This window comes from Salmo salar, chromosome ssa19, assembly GCF_905237065.1.
Source record: "Salmo salar chromosome ssa19, Ssal_v3.1, whole genome shotgun sequence".
In the NCBI taxonomy this organism is placed as follows: domain Eukaryota; kingdom Metazoa; phylum Chordata; class Actinopteri; order Salmoniformes; family Salmonidae; genus Salmo; species Salmo salar.
Genome location: NC_059460.1, coordinates 30016593 through 30032203, shown reverse-complemented (window position 1 = coordinate 30032203; position 15611 = coordinate 30016593). Strand labels below are relative to the sequence as shown.

At 42.9% G+C, this 15611-nt stretch overlaps 1 protein-coding gene across 3 annotated transcripts in view; it reads left to right on the top strand.

Moving 5' to 3' along the window:
* LOC106578680 (CYFIP-related Rac1 interactor B) overlaps positions 1-15191 on the top strand; it is a 66061-nt gene extending 50870 nt beyond the window's left edge. For 2 of the 3 annotated variants that reach the window (XM_014157770.2, XM_045702189.1), the window contains 7 exons: positions 1934-2073; positions 4768-4845; positions 6957-7073; positions 7222-7301; positions 13399-13525; positions 13661-13731; positions 14400-15191. In XM_014157770.2, the coding sequence (XP_014013245.1) occupies positions 1934-2073; positions 4768-4845; positions 6957-7073; positions 7222-7301; positions 13399-13525; positions 13661-13731; positions 14400-14469 (683 nt within the window). In that variant the 3' untranslated portion in view covers positions 14470-15191. Of the gene's footprint in view, positions 1-1933; positions 2074-2137; positions 2669-4767; positions 4846-6956; positions 7074-7221; positions 7302-13398; positions 13526-13660; positions 13732-14399 lie in introns of those variants that run through there. The other variant, XM_045702190.1, reaches the window with a different exon arrangement.
* The last annotated feature ends 420 nt before the right edge of the window (positions 15192-15611 follow it).

Below are 15611 nucleotides of genomic sequence, written 5' to 3'. Positions count from 1 at the left end.
ACCACTTTATTTTAAGAATGTGAAATGTCAGAATAATATTAGAGAGTGATTTATTTCAGTTTTTATTTCTTTCATCACATTCCCAGTGGGTCAGAAGTTTACATGCACTCAATTAGTATTTGGTAGCATTGCCTATACATTATTTAACTTGGGTCAAACATTTCGGGTAGCGTTCCACAAGCTTCCCACAATAAGTTGGGTGAATTTTGGCCCATTCCTCCTGACAGAGCTGGTGTGACGGAGTCAGGTTTGTAGGCCTCCTTGCTCGCACACGCTTTTTCAGTTCTGCCCACAAATTTTCTATAGGATTGCGGTCAGGGCTTTGTGATGGCCACTCCAATACCTTGACTTTGTTGTCCTTAAGCCAGTTTGCCACAACTTTGGAAGTATGCTTGCGGTCATTGTCCATTTGGAAGACCCATTTCCGACCAAGCTTTAACTTCCTGACTGATGTCTTGAGATGTTGCTTCAATATATCCACATCATTTTCCTCCCTCATGATGCCATCTATTTTGTGAAGTGCACCAGTCCCTCCTGCAGCAAAGCACCCCCACAACATGATGCTACCACCCATGTGCTTCACGGTTGGGATGGTGTTCTTTGGCTTGCGAGCATCCCCCTTTTTCCTCCAAACATAACGATGGTTATTATGGCCAAACAGTTATATTTTTGTTTCATCAGACCAAAGGACATTTCTCCAAAAAGTACGATCTATGTCCCCATGTGCAGTTGCAAACCGTAGTCTGGCTTTTTTATGGCGGTTTTGGAGCAGTGGCTTCTTCATTGCTGAGCGGCCTTTCAGGTTATGTCGATATAGGACTCGTTTTACTGTGGATATAGATACTTTTGTACCTGTTTCCTCCAGCATCTTCACAAGGTCCTTTGCTGTTGTTCTGGGATTGATTTGCACTTTTCGCACCAAAGTACGTTCATCTCTAGGAAACAGAACGCATCTCCTTCCTGAGCAGTATGACGGCTGCATGGTCCCATGGTGTTTATACTTGCATACTATTGTTTGTACAGATGAACGTGGTACCTTCAGGCGTTTGGAAATTGCTCCCAAGGATGAACCAGACTTGTGGAGGTCTACAATTTATTTTCTGAGGCCTTGGCTGATTAATTTTGATTTTCCAATAATGTCAAGCAAATAGGCACTGAGTTTGAAGGTAGGCCTTGAAATACATCCACAGGTACACCTCCAATTGACACAAATGATGTCAGTTATCCTATCAGAAGCTTCTAAAGCCATGACATCATTTTCTGGAATTTTCCAAGCTGTTTAAAGGCACAGTCAACTTAGTGTATGTAACTTCTGACCCACTGGAATTGTGATACAGTGAATTATAATTGAAAAAATCTGTCTGTAAACAATTGTTGGAAAAATGACTTGTGCCATGCAGAAGGTAGATGTCCTAACCGACTTGCCCAAACTATAGTTTATTAACAAGAAATTTGTGGAGTGGTTGAAAAACTAGTTTTAATGACTCCAACCTAAGTGTATGTAAACTTCCGACTTCAACTGTATATAGTCTTAATTCATTCCTACTTAGATTTGTGTGTATTGGGTATATGTTGTGTAATTTGTTAGATATTATTGCACTGTCGGAGCTAGAAGCACAAACATTTCGCTACACCCGCAATAACATCTGCTAATCATGTGTACAGTTGAAGTCGGAAGTTTACATCCACTTAGGTTGGAGTCATTAAAACTCTTTTTTTTTTACCACTCCACACATTTCTTGTTAATAAACTATAGTTTTGGCAAGTCGGTTACGACATCTACTTTGTCCATGACACAGGTAATTTTTCCAACAACTGTTTACAGACAGATTATTTCACTTATAATTCACTGTATCACAATTCCAGGGGGTCAAAAGTTTACATACACTAAGTTGACTTTGCCTTTACCAATACGATTTGATTTGTGTTACAGAGGCGGCGCTGCACAGCCTACTGGGAGCCCTGACCAGCGAGACGTATGACAACCCAACGCAGAACTTGGAGCGTGAGCAGGCACTGGCCAAGCAGTTCGCCGAGATCCTGCACTTCACACTGCGCTTCGACGAGCTCAAAGTACGTCCCATGACATCTCTGGCCGCCATTTACTCAATTTAGCCCAGAGTCCCCACCGTTCCCTCATTTCATCCATCCCTTGTTGTTATCCTAGGCTATAGCTGTTGTTGGCATGGTTAAGTTGTTACTATGTACACAGTGTACCTATTCCTTCTGATAACGTGCGAGCTAACTCTCGTTGGCATAACGAGGTGTTAATACCCTGTTATTTAGGTGTTAGTGCTGTACACCATGAAGCCTCAGCCAATGAACAGAGGATACAACTTGTAACTGACAATTAACCTGTTAGTCTATGTCGTTGTTTTTTGTTTGAATTGTTTACGTGTTCGCTATGCGGGGGAAATGATAAGACCAGCGGAACTACGTGGCTAATAACTGTTGTAACGGGGATCGTTATCGTAGCAACACACCTTTGGAGGGAAGGCAATCCCGCGCTGTTTTAGCTAAGTTTTCATGTCATCGGGTGTAGTTCGTAAAGGTTGAAGTGTGTATGTTAGGATGGTAACGTTATAATACTTAAGGATGAAGCGTGAATTCATCCCAGGAATAACAAGTGTGAAGTTTGATTTCCTCCCTTCTTTAAGCAGCCAATGAGGTATTTTTCCTTTTTTCATGTGTTTAATCTGATACTGTTATATCTCCGGCTAAACTGTTTTATGTATGTAAGCACTTCAGAGTTATGTCAATCTAATAAGTCACTCGTAAGACAAGAAAGTTGTAAGAGTGTGCTTAACTGTATTTTCATTTACTTTATAGTCCTCATGGAAGGTGATAATTCTGACTAAAACTACAGAATAAAGCCGCCAGTTAAAATCAAGGAACGGTTGTGCTCGTGGTTACTGGAGGGCGCTACACAACTTGGATCCTGTCCAGGGAGGACTTGGTTCATAATACTGTAGTCTACACCAGTGGTATTTTAAACTTTTTCAGCCCTATTTATTCCGACAGAATTTCTGAGGCCAAAATTGTTTTTGCAATAATTTCTCGTGGCCCCACCCTACCTCAACTACAATGACACAACATTAAAATCGGTACATTTAGATTTTTACAAAATCTTTATATATATATATATATGGGGCATTTTGGTTGACCCAATTGCAGTTCCCCCCCTGACTTTGAATACCACTCACTGGTATACACACTGCTGGAATGAATGGGAAGGCGAATAGGATAGTGTAGTAGGCTGGTGCTTTTTGCTTGCATCCCAAATGGCATCCCAAATGCCCTATCTAGTGCACTACTTTTGACCAGGGTCCATAGGGTTCTGGTCAAAACTAGTGCACTATAAAAGGAATAGGGTGCCATTTGGGAAGTATCGCTTGGCTAGGGCTCCTGTCTACAACACACAGAGACATGCTTTATAGTTGATCCCGGGTAGAAACCCACAGATTACCTATTTGTTTGAGTCACAGACAGATCGTCCACTTAACCATAAATTGCCTGGCCAAGTAGTCTAGCAAATGTGTCAGGGCGTCCTTAATATACGGACGTCAGATATAATTAAATTAGTTCTCATCCAGCTCGCAAGGCGTCAGAGCCAAATGTACACACAAACTAGCATCCTGACACCCCCAGGCACTCCGTCACGATGCCCCAATTAACTAGCCCTCCTGCCCGGTACCCCCATACCCTGCATGGGCACTAAAAGCATGCAAGTAAGGGGGTGCAAGGTGTCATGCCAGGCACCATTCATACATTTTTCGCTCCCCATACGCCGATGACAGGCATTGACCTAGTTTGAACACCCACCTTCCCGCCTGCCGTGTTTTTAAAGCCACTCACTGGTGAAATGGGCTGGCCTGGCACTAGCCACTGGCACTAGGTACCAATCTATTGTGGTGGGATTACCCTGCTTCTTGTGCTGGCCAGGGTTAATAGCGTGTTGCTAGGGGTAATTAGGGAGGGGTCTCAGCACATTGGAGGAGCAGGAGGTTGATGTGTTGGACGGGGCCCACTGATTGGCCAGTGGTTTATTAAAGGTAAGCTCCACTCAAGGCAAGGTCTAATGATCGTCTTTGTGGAAGGAAGCAGGGCAGCCGCGCTTCTTTGTTTGCGTCGATTGCCTCTAGAGATTTAAGATGGAGTGTGCCTACTCGACAAAGTAAGATTTGAGGCTGTGTTGCCAAATCACAGAATGTCACCGATGTTCTATAGCTAATCACATAGGGGCGCTAGCTACCCCTTCCCTCCCCCCTAAATCAGTGTGTCACCTCATGGCCTGACCTGTGACCTCTGACCGCTATCCTCCACCATCTGTATAACAAGAGCGTCTCTAGTAGCCTCTCATCATCCTTAGTGTTGACACTTCTTTCATACGTCCAAACATACTGAGCCACTGCCGCACTGCTAAAGGGAACTAACAAGTATTTCATTCATTGACAGTTGAAAATGAAACGTATCCTATTATAAAGGACAAGCGAGGAAATATGATGGGATACAAATAAATAGAAGATTTAATCCTATCGATGTCCTTTTCATTCCTTCTCCGTCCCTAGCAATGTATCTGCCTTGTTGCTAAAACATCCTGTCATGATGGAGTATTTCAGAGAGCAGGACATCTGCTGCCGCGTGCTGTGTGTTGTTCTAACTTCAGAAACACGCACACACACACACACACACACACACACACATACACACACACAAAGTCCTGACAGTTTTCTGTTTGTAATGTACATGTTAATCCATGTGTTGCAGATGACTAACCCTGCCATCCAGAATGACTTCAGCTATTACAGGAGAACGTTGAGCCGCATGCGGATCAACAATACACCGGTGAGCTGACTACTGAACTCTAATCTGAGGGGCTGATGGTCCTTTCCCCCTGAGGCTACGGCCACAGATATTTTGTGTCTGAAAATTACGGATTAAGTCAGGGGTTTTTTGACAACGAAGATGATTGTCCGTTAACAAACGCACAATATGTCAGCCTTTGTGCGCCTGCAACTCGTCCGAAAATAGTTTACTTGAGCCACTGGGGACTCAAAGGGAGTTTGAGCCGTTCACTTGGAGCACAGGGGGCGGAGCGGAGTGAAATGCACCATATACATGATCTGAGAACAGTTGCATGTCCTCAGTCCCTCTGGGACTCACAGGCCTCAGTGGAACAGTTCGAACATGATCTGAGAACAGTTTGGGGTCTGCACCACAGACCCTCTGGGATACACTGGTGATAAGGGAAACCACCCAGACAGACCCTGTGCTCAGCAGGGGGCCAGGTGTTCATCCTGCATTAACGTTACAGGCTATATAGGGTCATTATGGGCTATATGATAACTATTTCATGAGTAGATCTTGCACTAAGTCTATCATAAATACATTTAAAAGCAGTACAAGTTAATTGTATCATCTCTAAACCCCATGTACCTCAGGGGTCAGTATTTTGTCTCCTGATATTTCAATCTTTTAGAAATGCTGTATTATTCAGATGAGATGTATTCTTGCGATAGCATGGCAGGCGTCTAAAGGATAATTCAGCCTCCTATCTCCGCACAGCCATACTTAAAAATGACAGCAAGTATACCATTTTCAATAGGACCAAGGACATCTGAGAAAGGTCTGAATTTTTTCAGTAGTTCTTTAGTGAATAAAGTAAACGCAATCTGCTGGTGTTCTCGAGACGCGCTCCTGGGTTTTTATCTATAGTGAACAAAAATAGAAATGCAACATGTAAAGTGTTGGTCCCATGTTTTATGAGCTCAAATGTTGTGCACACATTTGTTTACATCCCTGTTAGAGAGCATTTCTGTTTTGCCAAGATAATCCATCCAATTGAGAGGTGTGGCATATCAAGAAGCAGATTAAACAGCATGATCATTAATTACACAGGTGCACCTGTGCTGGGGACTGTAAAAGGCCACTCTAAAATGTGAAGTTTTGTCACACAACACAATGACAGATGTCTCAAGTTGAGGGAGTGTGCAATTGTCATGCTGACTGCGGAATGTCCACCAGAGCTGTTGCCAGAGAATTTAATGTTCATTTCTCTACCATAATCCACCTCCAACATCGTTTTAGAGAATTTGGCAATACGTCCAACCAGCCTCACAACCAGACCAAGTGTAACCATGCCAGACCAGGACCTCATCCGGACAAGGAGTATTTATGTCTGTAATAAAGCCTTTTCGTGGGGGAAAACTCCTGATTGGCTGCGTCCCTGCCCATTCATGTGAAATCCATAGATTAAGGCCTAATGAATTTATTTCAATTGACTGATTTCCTTATATGAACTGTAACTCAGTAAAATCATTTCAGTTGTTGCATTTATATTTTTGTTAACTATATGTATCCGTATCTTTATTCCCCCTACGTGAATTTGCCATTAACAAATTGCCCCAGATGGTCCGACTGTTCAAACCTGCCACTGCTAGAGCCCGTGTCTGCGTCTCAAATGTCACACCTTATTCCCTATAAAGTGCATTACTTTTGATCAGGGCACATGGGGATCTGGTCAAAGAAGTGCATTATGTAGGGAATAGAGTGCCAGTTGGGACGCTGTCTATCCATAGCCAGGCACTGAAAACTTTCTCCAGCCCAGCAGTACAGGAGCATTACTTAATTCTCAGTGTTCAGGCACTGACTACTGGAATCACTCAGACATTTTATACAAAGACAACACTTATGTGTTCTGGTGGAAAATACATTAGTTCTTATTCAAATGTGATATTTTTTTATGTAACACGTGTTGACGTCCCAGAGGATTATTCATATTATTCCGCATTAGAGAATAAAGGTTCAGTCTTTAAGGCAGAAAAATCATCTTACCGTTACTGAATATACAGTATTTCTCTACCAGCATCTACTTTCTCCATAATATTCAGTGTTTGTAAAGTGACGACATAATGAATGATGATGACATGATGATGAACTGTTCCTTGGTTTTTCAGACAGAGGGGGAGAATGAAGTCAACAACGAGCTGGCCAATCGGATATCTCTGTTCTACGCCGATGCCACGCCCATGTTGAAGACGTTAAGCGACGGCACGACAAAGTTTGTCTCAGAGGCAAGATCCCATCAAAAGTGGTTTCACAGCTTCCTTACTTAACACATTGCCTTATCTGACACATTGCCCATCTATAATTGAAGTGACTAATGCAACAATGTGGTTAACTATAGAAAAAAACATCCCGTCTCTCTTTCTGTTGGCCTAGAATAAGAACTTGCCCATCGAGAACACGACAGACTGCTTAAGCACGATGGCGAGTGTGTGCAAAGTCATGTTGGAAACGCCGTAAGTAATCCCATCCACTTCCTCACTAAATCAAGACAATGTCAATGTCTGCAGAATTGTGGATCTGGGCCCATATTCTTTGTTTCTCAGAGGAGGAGTGCTGATCTATGATCAGTTTTCCCTTTAAGATCATCAGGAAAATGGTGTAGGGCAGGGATCATCAACTAGACTCAGCCACAGGCTGTTTTTTTATTTTTTGTTGAGCAGATGGTCAGGAGACCGGAACATAATTACAAAGAATTTGAATTATAATATTTAACAAAAATATAATCATTTCAAACCTTGCTTACATTTGTATGCGATCACATAAACTCAGCAAAAAAAGAAATGTCCCTTTTTCAGGACCCTGTCTTTCAAAGATAATTCGTAAAAATCCAAATAACTTCACAGATCTTCATTGTAAAGGGTTTAAACACTGTTTCCCATGCTTGTTCAATGAATCATAAACAATTAATGAACATGCACCTGTGGAACGGTCGTTAAGACACTAACAGCTTACAGACGGTAGGCAATTAAGGTCATAGTTATGAAAACTTAGGACACTAAAGAGGCCTTTCTACTGACTCTGAAAAACACCAAAAGAAAGATGTCCAGGGTCCCTGCTCATCTGCGTGAACGTGCCTTAGGCATGCTGCAAGGAGGCATGAGGACTGCAGATGTGGCCAGCGCAATAAATTGCAATGTCTGTACTGTGAGATGCCTAAGACAGGGCTACAGGGAGACAGGACGGACAGCTGATCATCCTCGCAGTGGAAGAAGACGTGTAACAACACCTGCACAGGATCGGTACATGCGAACATCACACCTGTGGGACAGCTACAGGATGGCAACAACTTCCCGAGTAACACCAGGAATGCACAATCCCTCCATCAGTGCTCAGACTGTCCGCAATAGGCTGAGAGAGGCTGGACTGAGGGCTAGTAGGCCTGTTGTAAGGCAGGTCCTCACCAGACATCACCGACAACAACGTTGCCTATGGGCACAAACCCACCGTCACTGGACCAGACAGGACTGGCAAAAAGTGCTCTTCACTGACGAGTCGTGGTTTTGTCTCACCAGGGGTGATGGTCGGATTTGCGTTTATCGTCTAAGGAATGACCGTTACACCGAGGCCTGTACTCTGGAGCGGGATCGATTTGGAGGTGGAGGGTCCGTATTGGTCTGGGGCGGTGTGTCATCGGACTGAGCTTGTTGTCATTGCAGGCAATCTCAATGCTGTGCGTTACAGGGAAGACATCCTCCTCCCTCATGTGGTACCCTTCCTGCAGGCTTATCCTGACATGACCCTCCAGCATGACAATGCCACCAGCCATACTGCTTGTTCTGTGCGCGATTTCTTGCAAGACAGGAATGTCAATATTCTGCCATGGCCGGCGAAGAGCCCGGATCTCAATCCCATTGAGCACGTCTGGGACCTGTTGGATCGGAGGGTGAGGGCTAGGGCCAGGGCCATTCCCCCCCCATAAATGTCCAGGAACTTGCAGGTGCCTTGGTGGAAGAGTGGGGTAACATCTTAAAGCAAGAACTGGCAAATCTGGTGCAGTCCATGAGGAGGAGATGACTGCAGTACTTAATGCAGCTGGTGGCCACACCAGGTACTGACTGTTACTTTTGATTTTGACACCCCCTTTGTTCAGGGACACGTTCTTCCATTTCTGTTAGTCACATGTCTGTGGATCTTGTTCAGTTTATGTCTCAGTTGTTGAATCTTGTTATGTTCATACAAATATTTACACATGTTAAGTTTGCTGAAAATAAACGCAGTTGACAGTGAGAGGACGTTTCTTTTTTTTGCTGAGTTTATATCTCTCTATTATGCGTTGTAATACTTTGGAACAGGAACAGATTTCCAAAATTGAAATCACTTGGAGCCAGGGGTTGGAACCGGCTTAGGGAACAAACGTAAACGTAAAAGAACAAAACATTTTTAGGAACAGAATCAGAACAGGAAAGGAAAGTGATCCATACTGTTCTGTAACAGAACTATTCTTTTCAAAGCATGGGAACCGGTTAATAATGTTATTTTATGTTCCGGACATTTTTTTCGGTTCCACCAAAAAACGCAACAAAGAGCCTATCAAAGCCCTTCGTAGGAAAAAAATAATTTCCTGTAACATTAAATAACATTATTAACCGGTTACCATTGTCAAATAGAAAATTGCTATTGCAACCTCTTTACAATAAGGAATTGAGACCCAAAAGCTCGAGAAGTTTTAAGTGTTTATTACCAAGGATGCCGTCAACTGAGTCCATACATTTCGAAAGTTCACAACACATCTTACACTCTTCCCTTCTTTTGGTTACGACCCTCTTGTAGTTATCACCTCCCCAGCCATACATTTTATGACCCCAATGAGTTTCTTTATCTCCCCTGTAGAATGTCCATGGTCCTCTCTTTGTTTAGCTAGATGTCAGAATCACACCGCGTCCATCTTCATTGTCCTGGGTCTGACCCTGCTCTTTGATCCTAGGCAATTTCCTCTTATCTGATTAGGTCAACCTTTCCAAATTAGCATAAAGTGACTTGCGAAAGTATTCACTCCCTTGGCATTTTTCCTATTTGGTTGCCTTACAACCTGGAATTAAAATAGATTTTTGGGGGGGTTTGTATCATTTGATTTACACAACATGCCTTCCACTTTGAAGATGCAAAATATTTTGTGAAACAAACAAGAAATAAGACAAAAAAACTGAACTTGAGCATGCATAACTATTCACCCCCTAAGGTCAACACTTTGTAGAGCCACCTTTTGCATTAATTACAGCTGCAAGTCTCTTGGGGTATGTCTCTATAAGCTTGGCACATCTAGCCACTGGGATTTTTGCCCATTCTTCAAGGCAAAACTGCTCCAGCTCCTTCAAGTTGGATGGGTTTCTTCTGGTGTACAGCAATCTTTAAGTCATACCACAGATTCTCAATTGGATTGGGGTCTGGGCTTTGAAAGGCCCTTCCTTGACATTTAAATGTTTCCCCTTAAACCACTTGAGTGTTGCTTTAGCAGTATGCTTAGGGTCATTGTCCTGCTGGAAGGTGAACTGCTGTCCCAAATCTCTGGAAGACTGAAACACGTTTCCCTCAAGAATTTCCCTGTATTTAGCGCCATCCATCATTCCTTCAATTCTGCCCAGTTTCCCAGTCCCTGCCAATGAAAACATCCCCACAGCATGATGCTGCCACCACCATGCTTCACTGTGTGGATGGTGTTCTCAGGGTGATGAGAGGTGTTGGGTTTACGCCAGACATAGCGTTTTCGTTGATGGCCAAAAAGCTCAATTTTAGTCTCATCTGACCAGAGTACCTTCTTCCATATGTTTGGGGAGTCTCCCACATGCCTTTTGGCGAACACCAAACAGGCGGCGAATCGCATCTCTGCATGTCTGTCAGACATATCAGTGTGGATGACGGATCACCACCTCAAGCTGAACCTCGGCAAGACGGAGCTGCTCTTCCTCCCGGGGAAGGACTGCCCGTTCCATGATCTCGCCATCACGGTTGACAACTCCCTTGTGTCCTCCTCCCAGAGTGCTAAGAACCTTGGCGTGATCCTGGACAACACCCTGTCGTTCTCCACTAACATCAAGGCGGTGACCCGATCCTGTAGGTTCATGCTCTACAACATTCGCAGAGTACGACCCTGCCTCACACAGGAAGCGGCGCAGGTCCTAATCCAGGCACTTGTCATCTCCCGTCTGGATTACTGCAACTCGCTGTTGGCTGGGCCCCCTGCCTGTGCCATTAAACCCCTACAACTCATCCAGAACGCCGCAGCCCGTCTGGTGTTCAACCTTCCCAAGTTCTCTCACGTCACCCTGCTCCTCCTCTCTCTCCACTGGCTTCCAGTTGAAGCTCGCATCCGCTACAAGACCATGGTGATTGCCTACGGAGCTGTGAAGGGAACGGCACCTCCATACCTTCAGGCTCTGATCAGGCCCTACACCCAAACAAGGGCACTGCGTTCATCCACCTCTGGCCTGCTGGCCCCCCTATCTCTGAGGAAGCACAGTTCCCACTCAGCCCAGTCAAAACTGTTCGCTGCTCTGGCACCCCAATGGTGGAACAAGCTCCCTCACGACGCCAGGACAGCGGAGTCAATCACCACCTTCCGGAGACACCTGAAACCCCACCTCTTTAAGGAATACCTAGGATAGGATAAAGTAATCCTTCTAACCCCCCCCTTAAAAGATTTAGATGCACTATTGTAAAGTGGTTGTTCCACTGGATATCATAAGGTGAATGCACCGATTTGTAAGTCGCTCTGGATAAGAGCGTCTGCTAAATGACTTAAATGTAAATGTGTTTGCTTATTTTTTTCTGGACACTCTTCCGTAAAGCCCAGCTCTGTGGAGTGTACGGCTTAAAGTGTTCCTATGGACAGGTACTCCAATCTCCGCTGTGGAGCTTTGCAGCTCTTCAGGGTTATCTTTGGTCTCTTTGTTGCCTCTCTGATTAATGCCCACCTTGCCTGGTCTGTGAGTTTTGGTGGGCGTCCCTCTCTTGGCAGGTTTGTTGTGGTGCTACATTATTTCAATTTTTTATAATGGATTTAATGGTGCTCCGTGGGATGTTCAAAGTTTCTGATATTTTTTTATAACCCAACCCTTGACCTGTTTGGAGAGCTCCTTGGTCTTCATGGTGCTGCTTGCTTGGTGGTGCCCCTTGCTTAGTGGTGTTGCAGACTCTGGGGCCTTTCAGAACAGGTGTATATCTACTGAGATCATGTGACAGATCATGTGACAATTAGATTGCACACAGTTGGACTTAATTAGCTAAATAATGTGACTTCTGAAGGTAATTGGTTGCACCAGATCTTTTTTCGGGGCTTCATTGCAAAGGAGGTGACTACATCTGCACACACCACTTTTCTGTTTTTGATTTTTTTGAAAGAAGTAATTTCTTTCATTTCACTTCACCAATTTAGACTATTTTGTTACATTACATGAAGTCCAAATAAAAATCCATTTACAGGTTGTAATGCAACAAAATAGGAAAAACGCCAAGGGGTTGAATACTTTTGCATGGCACTGTACACAGTTTTTGGCTCAAACTCCATTAATACTCACAGTAATTATTCACTAAACAGGATACAAACAAACTACAGTTTAACTTGAAATACGTTACATTTGAACAGAATGTTAAATGTTGTTTTTTCGGTTCTGTTCCCTGAACCGGTTCCAACACCTGATTAGAACTGATTTGCTTATGTTTTTCAATATTGTATGTCCCACAAAAAACTTGAGGGGCCAAATAAAATGACCCACCAGTTGGGGAACCCTGGTGTAGGGTGTACCAGATCTTTGGTGATGAAATTTCACATCTTTATGTTAGAAAATAAATGTTACTTAGACAAATATGATTCTTCATGTTCTGAATTGTTCAGTGGTGTCTTTCTCTAACATATCATTAACATTATATCTAAAAAGTTGGATTTCATAACCTAATACATCCGATAATAATCACAGAGCTCTGTGCAGCAACTTTTAGGATTTTACATGTTGTGGTGGTCATCTGCAAAGTTGTTTTCGTGGGTTGCAAATAGCAAAATCAACATGACACGAAATGAATTTACTGTAAAAAGCTTTGATAATGAAAAGCTTGAAGTACGCTCAGTGCTCCATTGACATTTCAGAGATACGCTTGTTTTTGTGAGAAATCTTCAAAAAACAACAGGAATTTTGCATTAATATGAAAAGCGTATACCAAAATATGAAAATACTACATGTCATGTCTCAAAATCCATATCTATCTTACCTTTTGTATTGTTTTATGTCCTCAGTTAACCTTAATTCTCGCACAGCACCCAGTGTTGCTGACAATGATTTTCCTGATTTTTGACCACTTTTTTTTCTCTGGCCTCAATTGATTTAGTCACCTTAATTTTGGACATCCTACAAGGGTAAAAACTCAAATAACTTTGAATGGATTATGATAGAGACATGAGGTTTGGACCATTGGTTTTCTTAGAGGAGTATCTGTAAAATATTAACATATTATTTTACTCATTGGTCAAAAGATGCGTTTTTGATTGGACACCCTATTATATGGACATGGGAAACATTATCCTTGATCAGCAATCTCATTGCCTTTCTGTGTTTCCAGGGAGTACCGTAGCCGCTTCACCAGTGAGGAGACGGTTTCGTTCTGCCTGCGTGTCATGGTTGGCGTCATCATCCTCTACGACTATGTGCATCCTGTCGGAGCCTTCTCCAAGTCTTCCAAGATTGATGTGAGTGCAGGGTGGAGCTATGTCAGCAAGGCTCCCAGTCCCAGAGGATTGGCCACACACACACACACACACACACACACACACACACACCACCTAACACTGATTAATCTCAACATGGTGTTTTCTGCTTCACAGATGAAAGGGTGCATCAAGGTTCTCCGAGATCAACCGCCCAACAGCGTAGAAGGCCTTTTAAACGCTCTCAGGTAAGGCCCACCTTGTCTATAGCTGAACAATGCTTTTCTTTAACAGAGAATATGTTTTCCAGAATACTGTTGCAACCTTTTTCTTCTCACACTTTAACAGACAGTAGCATACATACTGTGAAATAAAATACAGCCATATTTGGCCACTTTTCCTTCATTATTCAGTTTTTTTCAACACGTTAAGAGGTATTAAAATAATATGTGTTTAGTATTTGTGTGAAATGTGGAATTCCACAGTTTTTAGATTATTGAAGATCAGAGAGGATTACATTTCTTTGAGCCCCGGCGCCCTGCTCTCTTCTTAAATCTAAGTGGCTCACGCTCTCGCAGCTGTTCGCAGCTGACACGGCCATTTTCGTGTTAACCGCGCTCACATCTGCACATCACATCATCAGGTCCTTCGGGCACATTCAGTCACTCTCTTCCAGTTACGTGAGGTCACTCCTGGGTCAAAGCCTCCCGCCTCCAACCCTCTTTTCTCTTTCTTTCTGTCTTTCTGGGATTGCACATCTGTCTCTGAGGGGAGAACGCCAGACTGGAAATCAAAGTTCAGAGCTGTGATACTGTCATCAAGGCTTTCTCACACTCTGCAAGAGCAGTCGTGTTACGTTCACAGATCCTGGCACTGATCGCTCTGTCTGGTCTGTCTATTCATCTGTCTCTCGCAGGTACACAACCAAGCATTTGAATGACGAATCGACCAACAAGACCATCAAGAGCATGCTGCAGCAGCAGTAGGACTGAAACTCTGGTACAACCACTCGCCTCACGCCCGGTTTCGGGAGACATCGATGCTCTCTCCCAACGACGTCGGTGCACAGAATGTTTTGTTTTATTTGAATTTAAATGGAGAAATAGCTGCACTTTTTATAATGCAAAATGCTACTGCCATTATGCACGTATTTTATGTGCCAAAAAGATGTTGCTGGGATTGAAATGTTTTCGATAAAGGCCATACAACAAGATGGCAGCAATGAAAGCATTGTGGGTTCTCTGTTGTTTTTTAAAACTGATTTGAATTTTTCCCTGTGTAAGAGATGGGAGTGCTTTGACTTGAACATTTTAAAAAGAGAGCTATATAGAGAAATATATATTATTTTTGTTTGATTTATTATTTAATGTTACATCTTCTGCATGACGAAATTACGTATTTGTTCTATTTAAAAAAGTATGGTTCAAGTTTTATTTGTTTGCTCAGTTGTGTTCAATGTTTTGTTCTCTGAATGGTACTTGTCAGAATTATGATTAAAAAGATAGTACTGTTAATGTTTTATATTTTTTATAGGTTTTGAGTGTGATTTGAGTGTATGACATTTTTCATAGTTGTGTTGTATTTTTCATTTGGACATTTCAAACTGCGATGTGTGCAAATCAATTTAAAGTTGTGAGTCTGTACTGTTGTTGACAGTATGTTGCCGCTGGAAAAAATAAACAGAGAACTCTTGTTTTCTACAAATGACTTTCTGTGCTTACCCTGCATCTTTTCTAGAAAACACCATATAGTCAAACTTAGCTAGAGCAAGAAAAACATTTTCTACACAATGAAATATACTATATATACAAAAGTATGTGGACACCCCTTCAAATTAATGGATTCGGTTATTTCAGCCACACCCGTGCTGACAGGTGTATAAATTTGAGCACACAACAATGCAATCTCCATAGTTCAACATTGTCAATAGAATGGCCTTACAGAAGACTCTGTAAGGACTCTCAGTGACTTTAAACGTGGCACCGTCATAGGATGCCACCTTTTTAAGAAGTCAGATCGTCAAATGTATGCCCTGCTAGAGCTGCCCCAGTCAACTGTAAGTGCTGTTATTGTGAAGTGGAAACGTCTAGGAGCAACAACGGCTCAGCCACAAAGTGGTAGGCCACAC